This window comes from Hipposideros armiger, unplaced genomic scaffold (assembly GCF_001890085.2).
Source record: "Hipposideros armiger isolate ML-2016 unplaced genomic scaffold, ASM189008v1 scaffold_567, whole genome shotgun sequence".
NCBI classification, from domain to species: domain Eukaryota; kingdom Metazoa; phylum Chordata; class Mammalia; order Chiroptera; family Hipposideridae; genus Hipposideros; species Hipposideros armiger.
In genome coordinates, this window is record NW_017731917.1 from 815,411 (window position 1) to 842,575 (window position 27,165).

The following is a 27,165-nucleotide window of genomic DNA, read 5'->3' on the forward strand; positions in this document are numbered from 1 at the left end:
TGGATAGATACCCAAGAGTGGAATTGCTGGGTCATACGGTAGTTCCATTTCCAGTTTTTTGAGATACCTCCATACTGATTTCCTTAATGGCTGCAACAATTTGCAGTCCCACCAACAGTGCACCAGGGTTCCCTTTTCTCCACAATGAGTTGTATCAGTATTTTAGAATATGAATAAAGAAAGTATTTCCAAACCTCACATCCACTGTATTATTCGACTCATGGTCAAACACTTCAAAAGCCTCTTTGATTTTTTTGTGAAATTCTGCCACTGCTATCGCTGCAAAAGACAAAATAAGTAAAAAAATCATTTTACTTTAATTTTGAATTCAAAACAAAAATTTCAATAAACTAGAAATTCTTAATAAGAATATGCAGAACTCTTTCCCAATCTTAAGTATCATTTAGCATGTTTAACTTCCTATGGAGATCTCAAAGAATGGAACAGACCTTTTTTTTTTTTTTAACTTTTTTACTGAGGAATAATATATATACAATTTAGTGTCAAACGTGCACTATTCTTAAGTAAACAGTTTCATGAGTTTTCACATGTGTTTAGTCATGGAGCCACCACCCAGGTCAAGATACAGAACACCTCCAGCACAGCCTACCCTCTACATCAAGTAGTGCGGGGCCAGTCCCAGCCTAAGAAGCAGAGGGGCCCAGGGCCACAGAGCTGCCCGCGGGCACTAGTGAGCCCACCTGCCATGTTTAGTCTAACGTGGGGGTGGGAGGCACACAAAAGCAAATGTGACACTCCCTCAAAGAGCTTTCATACTGGTTTTGAGACTAAGAGTCATTTATTCAATAAATATTTACCAAGTACCTACTGTGTATTAGACACTATTCTAGGTACTAAGGTTAGAGCAAGGAACAAAATACACAAACATCCCTTCCTCTATGGAGCTATTTTTATTGGGGGAGATGCATAACCAAACCCCTAATTGTAGGCATTTAGGTTGTTTCCGGTCTTTCATTGTTATAATCATTCTTTAGTGATCGATCTTGCTCAATTCATCCTTGTGCATTTGTCTTCTCACCTCACTGAAATTCAACAAGTGGAGCACAGCTGAATTTGTGAGGGGACTGCAAAGGCTCTTATTACTCATAATGGCACCTTGGGAAAACCTCGCTGCCACTGCACAAAGCTTATACTTGCTTTTTAAATGTAACCTCATTTTTACAGTGCATTCACTATCTTTAATTTTAGGTAGTCACATCTGTTGAGATGTCTTATCATCCTATAAAGTTAGGAAGCTTATCCCCTGAGGAGCTTCCTGGTGGGTGAACACGTGGAGGTACTGGGAGAGTGTGGCACCCGGTGGGCACTGTGCCCCTTCCTCCATACCTGGCCCTACACGTCTCCTCCACCGCGCTGTTCTTCAGTTAGAATCTTAGCAGGAATATCAGAGGCTGTTTAGCCCAACGCTCGATTAGGGCCACGGATACTTCCTACAACACGCATGATATGTGGTTCTCCAGCCTTTGCCTGATCGTCCTCACAACTAGACTGAAGAACAAAAGGACAGCAACTTGTCTGTTCCCCTTCCCCAATTGCCAGTGCTGCTCCCCTCCCCCAATTCCCAATAAAAAAATATTTAAAAGAAAAGAAAAAGGAAGGTTAATAAAAATAAGTATAATTCTCTTCCATCCTGCTGATTCCAGTTCAAGGTCACAGGTGTCCAGAGCCTGTCCTGGCAGCTCAGGGTGCCAGGTGGGACCTACCCTGACATGACGCCCTTCCATCGCAGGGTGCACTCACACCCACACCCACACTCACTCAGATGGGGACAATGTAGACACGATCCACCTAGTGTGCACATCTTTGGGATGTGGGAGGAAGCCAGAGTTCCTGCAGAAAACCCACGCAGACGTAGAAGAACGTGCCAATTCCACACAGACAGTGGCCCCAGCCAGGAATCAATTTTTTTTTCATCAGTATTATAATGAAACAACATTGAAGGAAACTACATTATTTGAGGACTTGCTGTAATTTCTAATTTACTAAGCACTTGATTTCTTTCCTCCCACTTTATAATGTATTATGTTATAGTCTTTTACATGCTGAAGACTCCTTCTATTGATTGTCTATTCTATTGATTCCATTCTGATTTGAATGTCTAGCTTTATGCAATTACCATACTATTTTATTTAATGCCACTGTATGGCCTTTCTTAGGAATGTTCATGAATAATCTCACTTGTTCCTTCTTCCAAATAAAATTTACAAATCCAAATAAAATTTAGAAATTTCAAATAAAATACCATCAGAAGTCTTACTGCTATTACAATGAAGCTATACATTGAGAAAGAATTAACATTTTAAAAGTTTCATATCTAAGAGGCATATATTCAGTATCTATCCCTTTTTATATCTCTAAATATTACATATTACAGTTTTCCTCATATAAGTCACACACAATCCTCCAAGAAGATTGTGCCTGAGTATTTTATAGGTTTTCTAGATATTGTGAGAGAATCTTTTTCTAAACCCTGTAATTTCTGGCAGTTAAGGTAAATATCGGGGGCTGTTTTCTATTCATCTTATATCCACCTCATATCCATCCAATCTTATTTTTTCTACTAATCTTATTTCCTGAAACTTTTCACTAATTACAACCCTTTTTCAACTGTTTATATGTTCTGATAATACATTTTGTCTCTTCTTTCCAAAATTTATACTTCTTATTTCTCCTCCTTGACTATGGCACTGACCAACTTTAATGTATAAAGTGATCATGATAATCCTTGTTTTTAAAAAGATTATCACTTAATAGATTAGAACGTTAGTCTTTTACCAGTAAATATAATGCTGACTTGTGTTCTGAAATGGGTATTACTTACAGTTTAAGGCAGTATTCTTCCATTCCTATGTCTAAGTTTTTATATGAAGAACAGGTACTAACTTATAACAACCTCTTATCAACATTTTCTAAAGTCTGTTCTGTTTCATACTCATTTCTCAAGATGCTTCTCAATAAAAGACTTCAATGATTAAAAATGTCTGGAAAACTCTGAATATTATACTCTCCTCTTGGAGATTTATAACACATTTTAGTATATTAAAGGCTTTGGGAAGTTCTACCGCAAAGAAACTTGCTAACTTTAGCATAGCATTTTCCAAATGTACTTAATTATGGAATCTTTTTCTAATTATCATCTTTCAGGAATAATTGATATCTTAGTTGAAATCTGGGGCTGCCCTAACTCAGGAATCCTCGCCCACCAGACATTGGTATATGTGAATGGATTACAGGGGGACCCAAAAATACTAATCCTCTCATCTCTCACTGTGGCCAGAATGGAGCAGCTGAACGCATCTATTCCAGGGCTTCCCAGAAGGAGGCTCAAAGCAGTACAGGATCTGATAGCATGCCCCTTGATGTGCACAGGTGGTAAGCACAACAAATGCCATCAGACACCCACTGCTCCCCGTTGCCAAGAAGGCGATCTACCACATGGGCTCCTATTTCAGAAGCCAGATACCAAATGCACCACTGCCCACTGTGGACAAGGAACCCATGGAGCTACTGGAGAAGTTCACATTCCAGATGCCCAGGGAGAGTAATGTGTGATCAGCTGGGACTGAGGGAGCTCATGGCTCCCGGAAGCAGCCCCAAATCTGTATCTTCGGGTCTATCAGCCACTTCTGGCCCTCTGCAGCTGATGTGCCTTTTAGGCTGCATGGCTCTAGCAACACATGCATGTTATAGAAGTTAAAACTTTATCATTATTTTGAAATAATCGATACAAGAAAGTTCAACTGGATGAAAAACCATTTGCATTAGTAAAAAAATTTCTAAGTTATATTTGTCAATTAAAGGGAGAGTTTTTAGATTGTATAAATATAATTTCAATGTTATAACATTTTAATGCTTGAGAAAAATGCTTTTACATTTTTGCATTGGTGATAAACTATCAAAAATTGAAGAGATCATATTAAAAATTTTGATAAAAATTGAGTATACCCATTTATAGTATAAGATCTGGTATTAAAAAGTATTCTGGGAAGTAACCTCAAGTTCTTCATTAAAATTTTTAAACATGTTTGGAACTTTTATATAAATGCATCATTTAAAAATTTCCTAGGGGCCGGCCGAGTAGTGCGATGGTTAAGAGCTGGCTTGGGATGCCAGAGGGCCCCAGTACAGATCCAACATATGAGGGCCAGTGACACTGCCCTCCACAGCTAAGATGCTGAACAACAGCTCAACCTGGAGCTGGGCTGCCATGAGTCGCCAGCGACAGCGAAGGCTGCAGACCCGGTGGCAGTGGGTTGCCATGGACTATCGTGTGTAGCCAGCAGCCAGCATCCAGCATGAGCAGCCAGCAGCTGCAGTGAGCAGCCGTTTAGAAGCCGGCAACTGATCTGCCTCACCCGGGAAGAGCGCAATGATGGTGCCAACTTGGGCCAGTGAAGCAACGTCCTCCACAACTAGATTGAAGAACAAAACGACAGCAACTTGTCTGTTTCCCTTCCCCCAATTCCCCAGCACTGTTCCCATCCCCCCAATTCCCCAATAAAAATCTTTAAAAAAAAAAAAGAAATACATTTTTGCCTATGTTTATTAGACTGAAATGTAATGTGATCAAATGTATAATCACTACGTAAAAACAATATTTTGTAAAATGTTTCTCTTTATATATTTGGGTCTATGTAACATTATTGCAAATTGGTACTAACTGTAGTCCATTGTGTCTTCATTGGCTATTAACACACAGGCATCTCAACTAATGGAAGAATCCCCTCTGAAACACGCTATGTGGTCATGGATCAGGGTTCGGTTTATTGTGCTCCACTTTAAAGGCTAATCACTTGTTTTTGTTTCTAAAAAGCGCTGCACTGACTGTGGCTGCCACAAATGACAAATGTGTTTACTGAGGTCTTACAAAGATTTTTTTAAATATCCATACTGTTTCCCTTCACAAGGCACAAAGTCTCATTTAAACTTAACTATTGATTAGTCACATAAATAGAAATGTACATAAAGCCATAATTCATAAATGTGCTCTGGAAATAATTTTTTGCTATAGAACATGCTTAAACTATAACCTTAACATATATGAGAAAATGGTTGGTTGATAATCCAAGTAATTGTATTTAGTTCATGGTTACATGTAATTCAAAAATCAAAAATGTTATCTCAAAAATAAAATAAGAGCTAAAATTATCATATAAGTTTTCAGTAAGGTATATGCAATTTTGCCAAGCTTACAGGAAAACATTAGCAATAATATATTTACTTTAACAGAAATGTCATGTTCAGCAGGTGTTCTTGAAAATGTTACTTTTTATAGAGTGCCCATTTAGCAAAACATGGACTGACCATATGTGGAAATAAGCACTTTTACAAGATGGTCAGATGGTGAAATAATACCAGAAATACTCGTTAACAAGCACATTCTTGTAACAGAACGATAGCAATATATGCCTCACTTCAGACACCCTTGTATATTTTTAAATATGTTGTATGCTCACTGAAGATTTATCTGTTTTGATAAAATAAGAATCTTAGAAGTATTTTTTAAGAGTGTTAACCAACAGGACTTTTCAATTATTGCATACCCTCCATTTCCAATGCGTTCTTATGGGTATTTACTATAATAGATACTAATTGTTAAGTGTGCTTTTAAAAATGATATCCCTTACATTAACTTGGTCAATTTTTCCTATTCCTTAAAAAATAATTCAAAATAATAGAAACAAAATTGTACTACAATGCAGTTTCAGGAAAAAAAAAACTAAAAAGCATGAGGGAAAGTTCAAGTTTTTGCTCCTTCCTTATAATGAGATGTAGTTATAGGACTGTGCTAGGTGGGGACAGTCTGGAGATTACTAAGGGTCTTTTTTTGTAAGACACATTAAAGGAATTTGTATTTTATCCCAAGGGTAATAGTTATCAAGTGAAAATTTATATAGAGAGAATCTGGCTAGATTTATAATCAAGGAGGATCACTCCTGCTGCTATGGAGGGTAACTCCCCTGGAGGAAAAGAGATCATTAGGAGAGTCAACAGTGATCCTGACAAGATGACAAATGCATCTCCACGACACCCCCTGCTTCCCTATAACACTGTAATTGCTTGACTGTTCCCTACTCCAAGTTCAGTAGAGTTTGAGGCCTCATCTCTTCTCATCACTGTTGTATCCCTAGGCATTTAGCACAAAGCAGACACATGGTAGGTACTCAGTGCTCAATAAAATTTGTTACATGAACAATTAAATGATAAGAAAATAAATAAACCACACATATTAAACAATGCCAATATCCAATGAGCATTGCACACTATAGCTCAAGCAAATTTCTAGCCTCATTCTCCCAAACCCTGTAACAACAGACAAACACCACCATATTTAGCCACATTTGAAAACTTAGACAGAAACTACATGATTCTTGAGTGGAAAGAATGAAGAAGGTGATGGGGAAGAAATAGTAGTTCAGATAATTTCAGATGGTGCTACCAAAATGTTAGTTACTAACTGAAGACCTAGAGTGAGAAGGGTACAAGAGAGTCCATGTTTGTTTCATTTGTTAGTTTATTCATTCATTTACTCAATTAACAAATACTTGTTGAGCACCAACTGTATACTAGGCATTGAGCTCTTCAAAACATTCGTAAATAATGTATTCCATATGCTCTGGTCTCACTGTTCAGATCCCAGCTTTGCCAGGTGGAATGTGACCTTGGGCATGTTACTTAACTGCTCTGTGTCCGGTCCCCAATTTATAAAATGGAACTAATGATAGTTACCTATCCCATAGGGTCACTGTGGGCATTAAATATTACTTGGGAAGTGCATGGTACATAGTAAGCACTCAAAAACATAAGCAATTTTTATTACACGAAATTGGGAATTTGTAACTTGGCAGATTGCCTTTACTTTGTTTCCTAAAATGTGAAAAAGTGGCATATTTGCTTCATTTCCAGGATGGGTGTGGGGAATAGATTTGAAAAACCATGTACTACCATATTTCCCCATGTATAAGATGCACCTTTTTTCTAAAATTTGGGGTCTAAAAACTGGGTGCGTCTTATACAGTGGTTGTAGATTTATTTATTTTTTTTACTTGCATTTCCTGCTTTTTTCGCGCTTGTTTTTGCGCTCATACAACCACTATATAAGACACACCCAGTTTTTAGACCCCAAATTTTTAGAAAAAGGGTGCGTCTTATACATGGGGAAATACAGTATATGACACAAAAAGTTATGTGTTTTATATAATGATTCTGTTTAAAAGCTAAAGTTCTCGAGTCAAGCAAAATTGGCTTGATCCCGAAGCTCTTACTAACTTCAGCAAATTAATAAATCTCCCTAAGACCCAGTTTCCTCTTCTACAAAGCCGGAATAATAATAATTGTTATTAATAATAATAATAGCTAGCTTGCAAGGTTGCTGTGAGGATTAAAGGAAAGCCTGGCACAAAGAAGAACTGACTAGATGTGAGTTTCTATTATTATTTCTCACAAAAATCATCCAGATTAGGCATTAATATCCTTATCTAACAGATGAAGTTATTGAGGAGGCTTAGAAAGTTAAATCGCTTGAGGACAAACATCTAGTAAATGGGAGATTGAAGATCCAAGTCCAAGTTTGTATGGTTTCAAAGAGTCTATTCTTTTAGCCACATCATTCTGTTTTTCATTGCTTTTAAAAAACTGCTTAGATCATATAGTATTTGTCCTTTTTTATGGCTGAGTAATATCCCACTGTATATATGTACTACATCTTCTTTATCCAATCGTCTATTGGTGGGCACTTAGGTTGCTTCCATATCTTGGCTATTACTAGTAATGCTGCAGTAAACATGGGGGTGCATACATCTTTTCAAATTAGTGTTTTGGATTTCTTCAGATAACTACCCAGAAGTGGAATTGTGGGGTCATTAAGATAGTTCTCCAAACCGTTGTCCATAGCGTCTGCACCAATTCACAAATGTGGAATCTAAAGAACAAAATAAGCGCACAAACAAAACAGAAGCAGACTCATAGATACAGAGAACCAAACTGAAGGTTGCCAGAGGGGAGAGAGGTTGGGGAGCTGGGTGAAAAAGGTGAAGGGATTAAAAAATACAAATTTGTAGTTACAAAATAGTCATGGGTGTAAAGTACAGCACAGAGAATATAGTCAATAATGTTGCAACAACTCTGTATAATACCAGATGGATCCTAGACTAATCGGGGGATCACTGCATAAATTATATAAATGTTGAACCACTAAACTGTACAACTGAAACTAATATAAAATAATACTGAATATCAATTGTAACTGAAATAATTTTTTAATTGCTTAGATTATAAATATTACCATATAACAGAGTTGACATTTAAAATTGGTATATCTGTAATTCTTCATAAAAAGCTTTGAATCTTTGAAATGTTTTTACTTTTAAGTTTCATAGTACTTGTATATACAGTAGTTATAAAAAAAGACACAAAAATTTGTCTAATTTACATTAAATACATGGCACATAAAATGGGACTAAATTTCCTATTAGTTTCCTACTAAAGATAATTGCTCCAACTATGGCCAGTTTTATAGCCTGTTTTTAATATGTTTTTATCTGTGTCTTAATTAGTCTTGAACAAGAGAGGGAACAGCTCTTCTACTAAAATAACTCAAGGAAGGTAGGAAAGGAGAATGTTGATGAAGGTATGTTTAAAGTCAGAGGCAACAAGTTAAGGGAATTCAGGCCTAATGGTTACCATTTTTGAAAGTACAAAGCAAGATGATCTACTGAGAATAAGAAGGTTGAAGTTGGATCAGACAGCTTTAAGGCAGACTTCCCCCTATCCCCAAGCCAGTAGGGGGCTAAAGTAGACATTTGAGGATGTGTTACCACAGACTCCAAGGGTCCGCTCACCTGTGCACATTCAAGCCATACATGAGCAAGAGTTGGCAGCAAAGAAAGTAAAGGTTTATTTAAGGATTGGCTCCAAGACCAAAGACACAGGTGAGCTAGTGCTCTCAAGAACCCATGGCTTCTTGGGGCTAGGTTATATAAAGGGAAAATCATGAATCATGGTCCTATGGGAGCTGGGGCTGGAATCCCTCTGATTGGTCGGGGCTAGGGCAGGGAGCAATTGATCATGGCTTCAGGTCCTGCTGTCAGTCATGGCTTTGTTCTGCCTGGTTTCCGGATGCGGTCCATAGGGCCATTCCGCTTTCATGGGTCTGGATTTGAAACATTACTGAGACCAAGGTGTTATCTTGGCCTAAAACCTTATTCTAATTTTAGGTTTGGTTATTGTATCTGGTCACGGCTGATAGACTTGAAGCTTTCTTCTTAACTGAGTCTGACACTACCAGAACCTAGTGTCCTGAGGGCTTAATGATTAGAAGGAGTGGACATACAGCATATGTGCAGGAAGGAGGATCTGGAGAAAGAATGAAAGTGAGTGATAGTTCTGTCAGGCTAAACAAAGCTGGCTCGGATAGAAGCAGAATGCATGCTAAAGAAATTTAGTTCATGGGCAGTTACACATGCCTCTGCCTCCCCTTCCTCCACCTCCTTTTTGCCCCTCCTCTTCCTCTCCTTCTTTCTCTCCAATTCCTTCTTTTTTTATTTTGACACCTAGGATCCAAACGTTCTTCCTAAATGAGCCAAAGAGGATCGATTTTCCCTCTCCCAGTCTTCTGGTAGCGAAGGAAGGGGCATGTAACCTAGGCTCAGCCAATCAGATATTCTTCGGCAGGGTTTTGAATCTTAAGGAAGCAACACAATAAAGTAGGGACAATTTTTAAATTACGTTTAGGGATGGCAAAAGCAGTAACAGTAAGAGTTTAGTATCAGTGGCCTGGGGACAGTGGTGCCAGCAGGGCAAAACTAACCGACTGTCCCTGTAGCATGGCCTGCGCTGTGGCACAGCTGCTGACACTCCTTGGTTCCTGCCCGTTGTTCAAGCTGGCTCTCCAGCTTCCCTGCTAATTTTGTGAGCTCGTTGCTATCTTCTAATAAATTCCTTTTCTACTTATATTAGCCAGATTCTGCTTTATTTGATTGATAAATTGGGAGGGGGGAGGGGATAAAAGGATCAAGGAAACTAGTGATCTTGATAAGATCCAGTGGCAGGTATTTTATAGGTAAGGAAGCAGAGGACCACTGGAAATGCAGGAGAATGTGGTCAGCCAGGAATAAAAGACTGAAGCTTTCACAGTGTCTCACAGAATCCAGCCATGAGAATAGAATGCGGATAAAAAATGGAAGTGAAGGCCACTGAAGTTGAAAAGAACAAGGAATTATGAGATGAGTGTGTTGGATGAGTGGCCTTCCTGGTCCCTGAAGTGCCCCCGAATAATGGTAGGGTTTGGAATGGAGAGAAAATTGATAAAGAAGTGCCAAAAACTTTGATCAACAAAGAGGAAACTACAGGGAGCCAGTGATAAAGAGAAAAGGTGAATAAGATGAAATAAATTTCAAAGAAAGAGGAACTTTTATTTAAGAACAAAAGGGTAATAATTTAGAATTGGAAGTGCGCTGATTCAACTTACTACTTGAAGGCAAAAAGACATGAGAGAATGAACAGCCCTCACTCAAAATGGCACCAGAAGTGGGGTGTCGGAAGAAGAGCCAGGATTAAGTTAAGAAAAGAGATGAGAGGGATGTTCTATAAAAAGAGGATTTGTAAAGAAGCTTATTCCCATTAGAATAAGTCTGAGGCACCAAGGGGCTCTGTACAAAGGGGTGAGGAGAAGTCAGCAGGAGGATGAGAAAGGATAGGTGAAGAAGGTCGGAGCCATATGGAGAAGGGACTCTAACAAAAGATAATTGACCAGAGATGTCCACATAGGAAACAGAAGTCAAACCGCTACTTCTGAACTTAAGTATACTGAAGAAAATTCATATTTTATACAAAGACAATAATCCTATGCAATTATTTTCCCACTCTTTTACCTAAGGCCTGGGCTCCAAACTCTTTTCTCCCAAACTTAGGTTCAAATCTATGTTTTCTGGTGAGTTCTTGAACAAGTTACTTGATCTCTAAGCTTCAATTGAGGGTAGCAGCTCACGAACGTACATGCCAAATGAACATGTGGCAGTCTAACACGGTGCCCTGACCCTGTGGGCTCTAATCAATGCTCACTAGACTATGAAATTCTTAAAAGCAGGGACGGGGCAAACAGCCTCCAGGTGGCTCTTAATGATTCCTGCCTTTGGTGTTCACACATATGTCTCGTCAGTCCCCTTTTACATTATACCAGGGCTGATGATGTGACCAATACAATATGGCAGAAGTAATGGTGCGCCACTCACATAATAGATAATAGAGAATTGTGATACCTGAAAGTGTGATGATGCCATAACCAATGCCTAGAAGTGTGGGAGAGGCGTTAGGGTCAGGGAGTGACGGCCTTTGAGTAGGCCGTAGGTTAGAGCTCAAAGAATAGTGAGGAAAATCTCATTGGAAACTGCAAAGGGGGATCTTTTTTTATGAATAGAAGAATAATTGCTATAAATATTGAAAGTAGAAAATATGCCTAGTGAACTAGGTGATGCAGATAAAAGGATTTTTAGGAAAAATACTGAAGGTGCTCCCTTGTTCCTCTGGCTTCATATAATAAAATAGAAGAGGCAAAAGATAATCTAAAGGAAAGACTGTTGAATAAGAAGGACTCAGGAATTGCTAATTAAGAAATTTTTCTGCTTCTCCAGATGGCAACAGATGCTAAGATAAGAAATGGCTTCTGGGCAAAGATCGAATTTGGGGCACTGCCAGGAAACCACAGTCTAAATATGAAACAAAGTATGTGACTGTAAAATCCTTTAAGATATCAGATCGTGTCAAACAATAGGGCTTCAAAAGAAGCCTAATGTCCCTCAGTTGTCTCAGCAGAAGCCCAAAATGGAGACTGGCTTATCGCAAATAGATTTGGGTACGTGTCTTTTGTCTAATGGATAATAAGATTCATAGAAGACCCATGAAGATTTTAAGAGAATTATATTAGCACCTCCAGCTTGGACTGAAAGGGGACAAACACAGTACAAAATAAATTTGAAAAATTTGGACTTCCAAAAATTCCATTAGCAGAAAATAGGCTTAAAAGAAAACTGCTTAGCTGAAAACATGTACTATATCTCTCATAAAAGGGAGTGTGCCTCCTGCCCGCACCCCACACCCCATTTTTTAATAGAAGGTACATAGAAGTTATCCTTTACCTATCCCACTGCATGTTGGGTGGCAAATAACTTGTCTCTTTAGTTCACATGTCTACAGATTGAGAGAAACTGTACTCAAAGAGCTGTACTTAAGTAACTACAGCCAAGGAACCTCATCCACACCTGGGCTTGATTTAGCTATGATATTCTGGACTTTTAGCTGATGCTATAATGGGATAAGATTTTAATGGGCCTTGGAAGAGGGTGAGTGTATTCTACACGTGGGAGGGGTGTGAATCAGTGGGGGCCAGAGGGAAGACTGTGGTAGCCAGCTCCCAGATGGTTCCCAATAACACCCATCTCTTGGTATTCATACCATTGCAGAGTTGTCTCCAATATTATACCAGTATTAGTTTATGTCATCAATAGACTATGGCAAAAATAATACTATGTCATTTCTGAGATTAGCTTCTACAAGATATTGCAGCTTCTGTCTTGACCTCTGTCTCTTAGATGACTCACTCTGGGGGATATCAGATGCCATGTTATAATGACACTCAAATGGTCTATGGAGAATCCTGTGTATCAAGAAACTGACCAGTAAGGAACTGAGGCCTTGTGCTAACAGCCATAGAAGTGAGCCCAGACTTGTGAGAGGCCCTGAGCCAGAATCACAGTAAAGCCACATCTGGAAGTTGCATGAGATAATAAGTGTTTGTTTGTTGTTTTAAGCTGCTAGGTTTGGGGGTAAGTGGCTGCACAATAACAGTTAACTGATACAGGGACTATGGGACTATGTCAAGTTCATTCTTTTATTTCTGTAATCCTAGTTGTTTCAACACATTTTGCTAAGTCAGATTAGTTTCCCTTCCCCTTCCCTCTCTCATCTGGATTTGTCACTTTCTCAGTTTTACAAAGAATTTAAGACTTGAAGAATTATTTTGGAAGTAATATAAAAAAACTTTTCTTCACTAAACATACATTTAGTAGTGTTCCACTGCTGCTGTTGTCTGTACTGTGAAGGAAATGTGGTCCAACTTAGCTGTAAAATGGGCTGGGTAGGTTTCTGTCTTGTCATAGTTTGCTATTTCACTGTAAACAGCTTTTATAAATTTTAAGGAAATGTTTTCCCTGATGAAAAAATTTTCAAGCTTGGAAATAGAGTGCAATCACAGACAAGTCTATATAAGGACGTCTGTCAACTGCATTTTATGGTTTAGAAGAAAGCTTACTGTAATTTTTCAGCTCCTTATCAACTATTCCTATCTTTTTTCATGTGGTTTGAAAAACACAGTTACAAAATGTAAAAGAACTTCTCTAAAAACCAACTGATTTCTTCTTTCATATAGAATCTAAGGACAGATAAAGAGCTTCCCAGACAAGAAAAAGCTAAAGAAGTTCATCACCAGCAAACCAGGATTATAAGAAATGTTAAAGGGACTTCTTTAAGAAGAAGAAAAGAAGATCAAAAATATGAGTAACAAAATGGCAGTAACTACGTACCTATCAACAATTACTTTAATGTAAATGGGTTAAATGCTCTAATCAAAAGGCATAAAGTGGCTGAATGGGTAAGAAAACAAGACCCTTACATATGCTGCCTACAAGAGACTCACTTCAGATCAAACGACGCACAGAGACTGAAGGTAAGAGATAGAAAAAGATATTTCATGAAAGTGGAAATGGAAAAAAATAAAAGCTGGGGTAGCACTACCTACACCAGACAAAATAGACTTTAAAACAAAGGTTATATAACAATAGACAAGGAAGGACCCAATAATCCCACTTCTGGGTATTTGTCCAAAGAAATCCAAAACACTATTTCAAAGGGACATATGCATCCATATGTTCATTGCAGCATTATTTACAACAGCCAAGATACGGAGGCAGCCTGGATGTCTATCAATGAATAAATGATAAAGAATACATATATACAATGGATTATTACTCAGCCATAAAAAAGAATGAAATTTTGCCATCTCCAACAACATGGATGGACCCAGACGGTATTTTGCTGAGTAGACTAAGTCAGAGAATGATAAATACTATATGATTTCACTTATATGTGGAATCTAAAGAATAAAATAAACGAACAAACAAAACAAAAACAGACTCATAGATACAGAGAACATTTCGAGGGTTGCCAGATGAAAGAGGGGTTGGGGAGATTGCTGAAAAAGAGGAAAGGGATTAAGAAGTACAAATTGATAGTTACAAAATAGTCATGGGGATGTTAAGGATGGCATAAGGAATATAGTCAATAATATTGTAATAACTATGTATGGTGTCAGATGGATACTGGATTTATCAGGGTGATCACCTCGTAAGTTATATAAATGTCTAATCACTATGTTGTACACTTGAAAATAACATAATATTGTATGTCAACTGTAACTGGAAAAAAATGTTTAATTATTTTTTAAAAAGTTTAAAATAGCAGGTAATAGCATAATTCTGACCAGACTCTCCCAATTACTAACTATATATTTGGCCAAACAGGCTCTGCCTCCCACTAGCCTATTTCTTCATTTGCAACACAAGAATAATACCTCACAAAGTTTTTATGAAGATTAAATATAATAATATATGTAAAGGTATTAACATAAAATTGGCTCATAGTAAACAAGCTCTCAATAAATGCAATAAAAATAATAATCACTAAGAGTAAATCCAAAAAAGAAACTGTCCATGAAAATTATTTTATTAACTCAACAAGAAAACTAACAACCCAAGTTTTTAAATGGGCATTCTCATCCCACACACACAGATGGTCCCCGACTTATGATGGTTCAACATATGATTTTTCAACTTTATGATGGTTTAAAAGTGATAGCCATACAAACATTGTTTTTCACTTTCAGTACAGTATTCAATAAATTATATGAGCTATTCAACACTTTATTATAAAATAGGCTTTGTGTTAGAAGATTTTGCCCAACTGTAGGCTAATTTAAGTGTTCTGAGCACCTTTAAGGTAGGATAGGCTAAGGTATGATGATGTTCAATAGGTTGGGTGTATTAAATGTATTTTCCACTTATGATATTTTCAACTTACAATGGGTTTATTGGGATGTAACCCCATCATAAGTCAAGGAGTATCTGTATATAAAAATATGTGAGGTGTTGGATGCATTCATTGACTAGATGAGAGGAATCCCTTCATAACACATATCAAATCATCTCGAAGTATACTTTAAATGCCTTATAATTGTATTTGTCAAGCATACCTCAATAAAACTGGGGGTAAAAATGGCAAAAGTTCTGAACAGATTCCTCACCAAAGAAGATATACAGATGGCAAGTAAGCATATTAAAAGATGCTCAAGATCATATGTCATTAGGGAACTGAAAATTAAAACAAGACACTACTACTCACCTATTAGAATGGTTAAAAAACTGACAGTACCAAATGCTGGCGAAAATATGGAGCAACAGGAACTCTCATTCATTACTAATGGGAATGCAAAATGGTACAGCTACTTTGGAAGACAGTTTAGCCGTTTCTTACAAAGGTAAACATAGTCTTCCCATACATGATCCATCAATCTCACTCATTGGTATTTACCCAAATTTGTTGAAAACTTATGTGCTCACAAAACCTGCACTTAAATCTTTATAGAAGCTTTACCTGTAATGGCCCAAAATTGGGAGCAACCAAGATGTCCTTCAACGGGTGAATGGATAAACAAACTGTGGCACATCCATACATTGGAATATTATTCCATGATAAAAAAGAAATGAGCTATCAAGCCATGAAAAAACATGTAGGGACACCGTATGTTGCTAAGAAGCCAGTCTGAAAAGACTACATCCTGTATGATTCCAATAACATGCCATTCTGGAAAATTAAAACTATAGAGGCAGAAGAAAGATCAGTAGTTGTCAAGGGTTTGAAGGGCAAGGGAGATCGTTAAATACGTGATGAAATTTTTTAGGGTGGTGAAAATAATCTGATGATACTATAACAATGGATTCACAACACTGCATTTGTGAAAACTCATAGAACTTTTTATACACAAAGAATGAACCCTACTAGATAAAAAAACTCACATAGGAGGGTGAGACAATCCCAAGATGGGATGCAGGCTGTGATAAAAGAAAAGAACTGCATTACAAATGTATGAAATAATCTCACTGAAGGAACTGGGGAAGGAAAGATGCCAACCTAAGTAACTTGGAAAATGAGTAGGATCTGGAAGACTAAAGGCAAAAGGAACTGCACATAAGCTCTGTGCTCTAGTCGATAAAGTTGTTTCCCATGGGGTACGACCTAACAATTCTGACACTGCCATACATGTATACTGGAATTGAACAATAAAGCAAATGGACAGTGTGTAGTAGCCAGGTTTCTCACTGTCAGAGTAGAAATTTACTGACAAACAATAGTAAGTTAGAATGATCCATGTAATAATGGATTAGAGTTGGAGATACCAATATGAACTCATGTTCAGCTTAATATAGATATTGAAGGTTACATAATCTTTATAGATATATTTATATACACAGGTTAGTGTGACACATATACCTCCTTGTTCTGTAAACTGGGAGCACCTAGAAACAATAACATCTCAGTGGCAGTGAGTACACCTTGTACCCAGATCTTGGCTTCTAATACCATTCTCCAATAAAAGGAACTAAGTAAGGCTCTTTGGAGAAACGTCTCATTCTAAGACTGGGGCAAGAAATACAAAGGATAAGCCTAGAGTATCTTATTGCCAGAAAGTAAGGAAGTGCTTTTAAAAAACAAAGCAGAAAACAAAACAAAACAAAAAAAACAAGAAACGCTCACATTATGGGGCTATATCAAAGAGACACAGGAAGCAACTGAAAGCTCCCGATGGCTAAAGCTGGAACACTGAGCAAAAAAATAAATACAGCATTGGATTATAACCCAAAGTATAAAATAAATAACGATGAGTCTATACTCACATAAATGAATGGGCAAACAAATAAATAGAAGAAATAAATCTGCGGAAGAATTCCCAATAATTTATGTAGATTCTCTGCCCTCAAGGAGGCACAGCACAGCTCCCCACCCCTATGTGTGGGTTGTACACATTGACTTCCTCCCAAGGAGTACAGAAGGAAAGGGGGGAAAGAATAACTTCTCAGTGGAGATACCCGACAAACACTACCAGCCAGAGATCCAGGTAAACATCAACAGTGATATAAATTTTATTGATAGTACGTACCCTTGATATGATGTGAGAAAAATGGCACTTTGCCTCTGTAGTCTTCCTCCCCAAATCCCATAACTCCAGTTTAATCATGAGAAAAACATCATACAAATTCCAGCAGAGAAGATTCTACAAAATAGCTGACCAGTAATCCTCAAAACTGTCAAAGTGGCCATCAAGAACAAGGAAAGTCTGAAACTGTCACAGCCAAGAGGAGCCTAAGGAGATATGACAACTAAATGCAATCTGGTATCCTAGATGGGGTCCTGGAACAGAAAAAGAACATTAGATAAAAATTAAGGAAATCTGAATAAAGAATGGGCTTTAGTTAATTTTAAAAATAGTTTATTAACATCTTACTTGGAACAAATGTTGCCACCCTCTCCAGGTTGCAGCACAGTGTAATGGTTAAGATCACAGACTAGAGCCAGGTTGGGTGTCAAGATCAGCCCCACCACTCACTAGCTATGGAAGCTATTGGGCAAGTTACTTAACTGCAAAAGGTTACAGGCCTAATAAAAGGACAATATATTATCTTCAACAAGAATAAAAAAGACAATATCAGGAATATCTATCCCACAAGATTGTTTTGGAAGGTAGTACCTGAACTATAGTAATATTCAATGAATGTTACCCATTACCATTACTAATTTTTTCTAATTTGGGCAAATTGCTTAGTATCTCAGGAAGTAAGTTATATAGATTTCATTGAGAGAAATAAAGTTTTTTTTAATTATTCATTCACATGCATGAAACATATAGAGAAAGAAAAAATGGGCAAAAAATCTAACTAAACACTCAGGATTATTAGCATTAGTTTTCATGACATCACAAACCTTACTGGAATCTGTTGCGATTTCACTAATATCTTGTGTTGGGTTAGACATATTACACAAAATATTACACAAAAGTTTATATTTCATACTCGTTTAAAACTATATTCTTGGGCCAGCCAAGTGGCTCAGCTGGTTAAGAGCTGGCTTGGGAGCACCAGCTCTGAGCAGCAGGGCTGCAGTTCGGATCCCACATGGAGGGCCAGTGACGCTCACCCTCTACAGCTAAAATGGTGAACAACAGCTTGACCTGGAGCTTGGCTGTTGTGAGTCACCGGCGACGGCGTAGACTGCAGCGGGGCTGCAGTGGGCTGCCATAAGCTACGTGAGTGGCTGGCAGCCAGCGTGAGCGGCTGGTAGCCGGTGTGAGCTACCAGGAGCCGCTGTGAGCAGCCGACCAATGACCGGCGACCGATTGCCTCACTCGGGAAGAGCACAATGATCATACCATCATGGGCCAGTGAAGCGATGTCCTCCACAACTAGACTGAAGAACAAAAACAGCAATTTGTCTACCTGTCTGTTCCCCTTCCCCGACTCCCCAATGCTGTTCCCCTCCCCCCAATTCCCCAATAAAATCTTTTTTAAAAAAAGTATATTCTTTACACTTTTTTAGTTGTTCCTACTCTACTTGGTCACAGAAACATACAGCAGACTTATTATAAAATAATTAAATTAACATATCAATATAATAATAAAATACCTTTTTAATTGGTGAAATGCCAGTTAGAGGCAAGTTATATCATTATATAGTAATTCCTTTTTCTCCTTAATTCCATATTATGCACTAACAAAGCCAAGAATTTGACATTATATTTGTTTTTCAGCAACGGAAATGCTAAGGCTAAAATCTATTGTACCAAGTTAAAATCAAACCATTGAAAGAAAACAAAAGTTACATTTAATTTCAAAAGAAGAAATTAATTATAATAAATACAGGAACTGTCATAACCAAAATAAAAAGTCAAATCACCTAAGGTTATAGAGACTTTTAAACAAATAGTGCAGCTGAGTTTTTTTCTAAAACTAAGTTGTCTGTATACATATTTAAATATTTAACTAGGTGCTCAAAACCGCACCTACAGAAATTAAGATAAAATAATAAGTCCCAAGGGGAATCCTTACCATGAGAACTGTTTAAAACACACAGCAAAGAAGTTAAAGAAATACCCTTAAGGTTAATTAACTGTTAAGTACAAATAACGGTATTGTTCTGTTTGATCCACGTAATGCCAATACTTATTCCAAATATGCTGTTAAAAAAGAGTCAAGAACCCAATTCTGGTCTTTTTTGGGAGGAGGAGGGGGGGAGTTCTTAATGAATTCTTCTTTTATAAACAACTTGAACCAAAGACAATATACCATCAAAACAGCTGGCTTAAAAATGAAACTGTCTTCTTCACTCATTATCTATCTACCTTTATGTTATCAAATGTTTATTGATCATCTACTACATCTATTAAATTGATCATCTATTGAATAAAATGTGCTTTTATTTATCAAATGTTTATTGATCTACTACAAATATGTTCCAATGTAAAAGGAAAGGAAACTAGCTACAGCAAGTGTGATAAAACTCAGTAAGGTATATAAACAAGAGTGGCATCTGCCTGAGTCTTGAAGGTGGGACTTAGGCAGAGACGAGAAGGAAGAGTCAGAAGATGAAATACAGAGATGTTAATTCATCCCTGACTCTCTCTTCCAAAACCCAATATCCAGTCACAAGGAAATTTAGGATCTCTATACCAAAGCCTCCTGGGTCGTTTCCTCTGCCGCCACCTAGTCCAGCATCTGTTCTTGCCCTGTTCAACCCGCCACAGAGGGGCAAGTGATCTTTTGAAAACAGAAACTGAACTGTATTATCTCCCTAATTAAGGAGCTGCTTCTATGGCTTCCTCTTGCTCTTGAATAGAGGTCAGGCCCCCTGGCCTGGTCATCAAATAGACTTGGCCTCTGCCTACTCTGCACACTGCATTTCACACCTCACCTCTCCATTCCAGCTACCCTGGCCCTCCCTCATTCAATTCCTCTACTGGGCCACGCTCCATTGCTGCTTCAGGCTTCTGAATCTGCACTTCCTTTTGCTGAAACCTCCTAGGGTTTCAGCAGAGAGAATGCCACACAGAAAGCCCCTGAAGAAAAAACTGAATCAGGTGTCCCTCTTCTGGAACCCTGAACTTTTTTGAACTACTTACCCCAAATGTAGGTAAATATTCATGTAATTATGCTTCTCTCCTCTGCAGTAATATAATTTCTAAGAGGGCAAGGCCCAAAGCTGGTTTTTTCCCCAGGTCTAGCAGTCTGACACAGTGAGCTATGACTGATAACATTGCTAGCGCTCTTACTATAAGTGACGCTCCTCCGCCCCATGCTTTACCACCTCACGAGGTAGGTTCTGCTGCACTCACCTGACATGTGAGGAAGTGAGAACAGTTCGCTGCCTAGCCTAAAGTTACCCAGCTCCTAAATGGCAGAGCTGGAATTGGAATCCATAGGATTTACTATAGATTTCATACACTTAACCACTAAGCAATACAGTTTATTAAACGAAGCCTATAATGCGGAAACAACATGTGCGCAGGCCAGCACTTTCATTATTGAAACAAATAAATTGTTCATTATGATGAAGTGTAGAATGCATGGAGAGTGGTGCCAGACATGTGAACAGAAAAAAACCTGGGAAAACAGGTTTTTTTAGGGTATGTTTTTCAACATACCCTAAAACATCCTAGTCAGCTCTGGTTAGCCAGACACACTAAGGTACTGCTGCTCTAAATTAAAGGACACTAAAGAGACATGACAACTACATGCAATGTGTAATCCTGGACTGAAACCTGTACTAGAGGGGAGAATGCTATAAAAGGCACTACTGACAACTGGGACAACTGATAAAATTAGAATATGGACTGTAGAATTAGATACAAAAATTGTATCTATGCTAAACTTCATAGGGATTTTACATAAGAGACTATCTTTGTTCCTAGGAAATACACACCAAAGTATTAAGGGATAAAGTGGCATGATTATGTGTAACATAACTCAAATGTTTCAAGTAAAAAAATATACATATATAATGTTATCTTACATGTTATATTACAATATGTATTACATTACATACATGAGAGAACGATAAAAATGTGGCAAAATGTTGAAATTAGTGAATCTGGGCAAAGGGAATAGGGTGATTCTCTACTATTCTTACAATTTTTCTGTAAATTTGAAATTACTTCACAAAGTTACAATTATTTCATAAAACTACAAAATTATTTTTTTTAATTTTTCATTTACAGTTGACATACATTACGTTAGTTTCAGGTGTACAACATAGTGATTAGACATTTATATAATTTACAATCATCTCAATAAGTCTAGTCCAAAATTAGTTTTTAAATAACCAGTGATGAATAAGGTATAATCCAAGAATGAAATATCTGAATTTAAGATTTCAGAGGTGGCAGAATTCTAGATCATGGCCAAATCCAGTTTGGCCATGGAAGTGGGCAGCTGAGGTATAATGGAGATAAAAGTCTTTGAAACTGAGGTCACATCTGACAGTTTCCCTCTCATTTCGTTCTATTGCAGTTTCATATGAAATTTCAGTTTATTTACTGTTTTCACCTAAAGCTTTTTAATCTCTGAATTCACTTTTCTTTTGAAGCTTTTAGTGCTATTTTATAAAGTAGTTACCACTGCAAATCTTTCACTAATCTATTAAAGAGGGACATAGCTCCTTTTCCTCATTACTAACGAAGATCTGAAAAAAGAGAATTTCAAATCCCCATCTCTTTGACATCCTATTAGACATACTACCACTTTTCAGGTTTATCATCTTGGGTCCTTCTCAGAATATTTAATCTATATGATAATATTGAATTTCACACAACTTTTAACAGTTCAGCTACTATATCAAGATGGTAATGATAATAATCACGGCACATCACCCTCTACCATCATCTGTGCCAGGCATCCCTAAATTCTAAGTCTCGGATTTAAGGTCATCAGAGAGTGAACTTCCAGTCTTCTGGAAGGGAAGTGATCACCTGGTTACTCCAGGGGATGGAAGATTCAACCACCTGCCTTATGACTTTCAACCAAACCTCCTATATTTACCCTCACTCCACATACATGCCTTCAGATGGCTGCTGCCTCCAGTCCTGTGCCTTCCCAGGGTTTTACACATCCATTTGGTTTGCCTGTTTTTGGCTCCCCCCTCTACGGGTTTATGTTTATTTAGAATTTTATTCCTAAGCAGTTTGTTTCCTAGGCATGATTCTAATTACAAACAGAAGATCCGTCCAGTCCTACATAAAATTCTCTAGGAGACAGACACAATAAGATTTAAAGATCCAAAGAATCAACTATTGCATTGATTCTCCATTTAAACAAACATTTTTTAATGTAGAAAAAATAAACTGTACTATGTTAAAGCACAAAAATGCTACAAATAAGCATAGATTTAGATTTCAACATAATCTTACAGAAAATTTTTATAAATAGAACATAATAGTCCCTGTCATAGATGTAGTTAACTTTTTTTTTTTTTTTAAGATTTTTATTGGAGAATTGGGGGAAGGAGAACAGAGAAGTTGCTGTCCTTTTGTTCTTCAGTCTAGTTGTGGAGGATGTTGTTTCACTGGCCCAAGTTGGCACCATCATTGCGCTCTTCCCGGGTGAGGCAGATCAGTCGCCAGCTTCTGGACGGCCGCTCACAGCTGCTGCTGGCTACACAAGGTAGCCCATGGCAACCCACCTGCAGATGCTGGCGACTCACGGCAGCCCAGCTCCAGGTTGAGCTGTTGTTCAGCATCTTAGCTGTAGAGGGCAGTGTCACTGGCCCTCATATGTGGGATCCGAACCCGGGTCCTCTGGGGTCCCAAGCCAGCTCTTATGCAACGCACCACTTGGCTGGCCCTCTAATTAACTTTTTTTAACCAACATTCTCAACACTTATATCAAGATTAATTCCTAAATGTTGAAGAAGAGCTGGATATGATGGCTATTCAGAAACTTAATCCTCCTTTACAACTAAAAAAAAAATCTCAAGATTAAAGATGAACTATTTAAAAACATAAATATATTTTTACGAAGAGAATTTTTATAGTTGTTGTTTTTTACAGATAGGCCAGTAAATACTTCGGCTTTCAAAAATTGTTTGTTGAGCCAGATGAAATAAGCCTACTTGTAATGAAGAGGGGGGAAAAAAAACCTAAAAATAGTTTTATCTACTTTTAGGTAGAAAATAAATTTTGGGGAAACAGCGAGTAATGCTTTGGTTAAACAGATACATATTTAATTAATTCAAATAATCTAAATTCAACAAATATTACTTGAGTTCCTACCATGTGTTGGGCACTCTGCAAGACAATGCGTATATGGTCCCCACCCTCTTGGAGCTTACAGGGTAATGGATATATCCTCCAAAATTTTCCTTTCTTTTGTGTGAATCCATGCTCATCAAGTACCTTTTAAAATATAAATTCACCCTCCTCAAAACCTTAATACCCATAAAACTATATATTTACATTGCAGAGATCAGCTCTCTGGTCAACGAAACAACATACCCTATTTAAGTTAACAAATCATTATTCAGGTTTGCACATCACTCTTCACGAGTTTAGTTAGCTTGAGTGAATCCCCAAAGCCTGATCAATTCTGATTAATTGGCTAGATGGAATTCAAACCTTCAAAGCTGAGAATCAAATATAGGAGTGGAATGTCCACACAAAGATTATCCTCAGACAACATGCCTTTATTTCATCATGCCCTTCCAACTGCAACTATAGTTAACTCAAAAAATTGTTAAGAATAAATGAGATATACCATACAACAGTGCTTCTCAAACTTTAATGTGCATATGAATCACCAGCTCTGTTAAAATGAAGACTCTGATTTCATAGGTCAGGAGCAAGAACTGACATTCTTCTTTTCTAATAAGCTGCCAGGGATGCCCAGGCTGCTGCCCACAGACCAGGAGATATAACACACCTGGGACAGCATCTGACAGACTGGCTGCTCAGCCCCATTAACTATTTCCTCCCATTTGTGGATGTCTTATCTCCCCTACTGATCTTACCTTTCTAGGGAGAAAAGATGATGGCTTTTTCATCTTCATATCCTCCAAAGTTCTAAACTAATCAGAATACCTCCCATATGCTAGGCATTAAATATGCCCACTGAATGAATGACATACAGCTTTTAACAGTCATTACTTCTTCTATACTTATAGACAGAATTGTTTCTTCCTCTGAATTTATTTTTAAATACAAAAGTATTTTTGAAAACTGAAAAATCAGGAAAGCTCAATCTATTTCTTTTTAAAGAAAAAACTATTTGCAGCATAATCCAGTTGCTTTCTCATGCTGGCCTAATCAAATCTTTTGTTAAAAAAACAAATATCCACAATTAACTTGCTAATTTATCTCCTAATGATGTCTCTATTTTTGTAAGAATTTAATGAAAATAACTGTCACTTGGTTTTCTGAGTTTTAAAATTAACCTTAAAAAATAATTTTATTAGAATGTACCTTATACTGTTAAGCAGTATGATCAATGATAAGGACATCTTAGGAACGTTAACATCTATAAAATAATTCTGACCTTTCAGACTAACGGTAGCATGAAAAAATCAAATAGTACGACTCTTATCCATAGGGAGATTTGGGGGGTTTTGTGCTTCTCCGCTGATTTTCCGTGATCACCATGACAAATGACTATCTCAGAGCTGGCTTCTTCCCTTGTCAATATTGATTGTTAACCTGATACACTTCGTTCCACGCTGAGAAAGATGGCGTGTTGATTGGGTGTGCTCAGGGCACTCAAAAAAGGAAACAGAGGAGGACTATTACCTTCACGTCTAAGGTGTTTGCCTCTACAGTTTTATGGCTTTTTTGATGTTGGATTTGAGATGAGTCTGCCAATTACCCAACATAAACAGACTATGATTTTCGAGTAATAGAGGATGGTAACCAAGTATCAAGCTTCTAATCACACTGTTCGATGAAACGTTAAAAGGTCTGGCAAATAAACGTGGACAATCGCTTCACGGAAGGACCTAGCGACCAGGAGCCCGGCAGTCCGGTCGGTCCGCCGCGGGCCCGCGGGAGACGCCGGGTCGGCGCACCGGGGCGCGTGCGCGCTCCCGCGCACATCGCTCTTCCGTCTAGATTGTGTTTTGTTTTCGTGTTTTAAGACAAAACCCCAGACGGATGGCGCGGCGCCGGGCCGGGCAGGGCAGGCATTTCGGAGCCTGGAGGCGCGGAGGGGACAACTGTGACCTCGAGGCCGTCCTCCCACGTCCCCAGTGAAGAAGCAAAATGGTGGCCGCGGAAGCCATCCGGCTGGGGCCGGGCGGGGTTGCGGCGCGGCCGGAGAGGACCCGCCAGCCTCCGCCGGCCAGGCCCGTCCTCACCCAGGCCGGCCCGGGGACCACAGCTCCGGAAGCTGCCGGCGTGGCGCCTGCGGCCCGGAGAGCCGGGGTGAGGGTTTGGGGGAGGGGTGCCCGCGACCGTGAACAAGGACGCCATTATTACCCTCCCCCGCCAGCGCCTGGGCCGCAACCCAGGCTGGAACCGAGGCTCGGTCCCCCGGGGGAGGGACGAAGAAGGGGGGCGGGGGGAGCGGGCGGGCGGCCCTGCGCCGGCCTCCTCCTCCGGGCGCCATCCCCCGGCGCGCCCAACCCGGAACCCGGGGTGTGGGGGGGCAGGGGGGCGCGGCCCCCTCCTCAGTCGCCGCGCCCTGCAGTGGGAGCTCCCGACGGAGGGTGACCCGGCGCCTCCCAGCGCGGCCCGGGTCGAGGCGGGCGGCGAGGGCAGCCGCTTACCTGTGCGTTCCCTTTCTTTATCGTCCGCCATCTTGTGCGGAGCCCGTTGCCTGAGCGATGACTGTGGTTACCCTGGGGCGCGGCGTCCTTGCCCCGCCAGTCCCCGCGGCGAGTCGGGCCTGCAGGACCGCCGCCCGAACCCGGAGGGAAGCGGACCCTTGGACTGGGGGAGGGGCGGCCCCGAGCACGCGCCCTTCCCCCACTTCCCGCCGCGACCCCCTCGCGCCCGCGAGACCGGGAGCCCCGTCCCGCCGCCCCCACCGGCTGGAGCGGTTTCCCTGCACAAGCGGAGCCTGAGCCTTGATTTCTCTGACACAGAGGAGTTATTTAATAAAGTTCCGAAAGCCTCCTTTCCCTTATTTTTGATCCGTTTGGGGACATCAGACATACAGCTCTCCCCCACCCCTCCTGTTGGGACGATGTAGCGTTACTCGATTTTTTTTTTTTTTTAACTGCAGATTTCAAAACGCAACTGGAGAGCTGGGTGAAGCGCCCGGCTCCCGAGGGGGTGACGGAGCCCACCCGCAATCCCGCCTCCTCCGCCTTCCCACCCACAGCCCGCGTCGCGCTGGGGAGCGGCTGGCTGCGGCGGGGAGGCCGAGCTGCCCCGACTCCTGCCCTCCGCGTTTGCTCCTGTCCAGGGCTCGCCGCCCGCTGCCAGGGATGGCGACAGCACAGCCTATGAGAACCGGGGCTAAACGGAAACCTGGGCCGGGTGCAAGAGGAAATCAGAGCCATTAGACTGTTATTACTAGAAGAAAGAAATAGCTGGAGAAAAACATGTGCAAAATAGGCGCAAACATTGCGTCGTCAAGGCTGCAATTTCTGATACAGAGTAGGTTCTCCTAGCAACAAAAACGGGCCCAAGTTGTGCTTACGGCTACATATGTTAGGATGTTCTTAGTTGTGAAATTGGATACAACTTCTAGTTAAAGTTACTATGGAAAAGTCCTAAAGCCCGCTTTCCTGAAACTTGCAAATGGCGCATGATGTTCCATTTTGGTCTCATTTTGACGATAAGTTCACTGGACAAGAATATTTTCTTTTTAAGATGATTTTTGAATAATATGCCTAATAATGAGGGTCAAACGAATATATATTTTTAAAACTAATCTTAGGTGATTTTTAAGTGCATATGTGTACCAATTTAAATGACTTGATGTTGTGTAAAAACAGTTTATAAGCTGTTAACTAAATTTTAAGAGGCCTTCAAAATACAAGGTATTAGTATTCAATGATTTT

The 27,165-nt window shown here is 39.3% G+C and overlaps 1 protein-coding gene across 2 annotated transcripts in view; it reads right to left on the reverse strand.

The window, feature by feature from the left end:
- Positions 1–26,368, reverse strand: part of DRC8 (dynein regulatory complex subunit 8) — a 70,036-nt gene extending 43,668 nt beyond the window's left edge. Inside the window, exons 1-2 of one of the 2 annotated variants that reach the window (XM_019623856.1) lie at positions 25,924–26,368; positions 195–279 (exon numbers count right to left, since the gene is read on the reverse strand). In XM_019623856.1, coding sequence (XP_019479401.1) covers positions 195–279; positions 25,924–25,954 — 116 coding nt within the window. In that variant the 5' untranslated portion in view covers positions 25,955–26,368. Of the gene's footprint in view, positions 1–194; positions 280–17,287; positions 17,503–25,923 lie in introns of those variants that run through there. The other variant, XM_019623855.1, reaches the window with a different exon arrangement.
- Between the last annotated feature and the right edge of the window lie 797 nt (positions 26,369–27,165).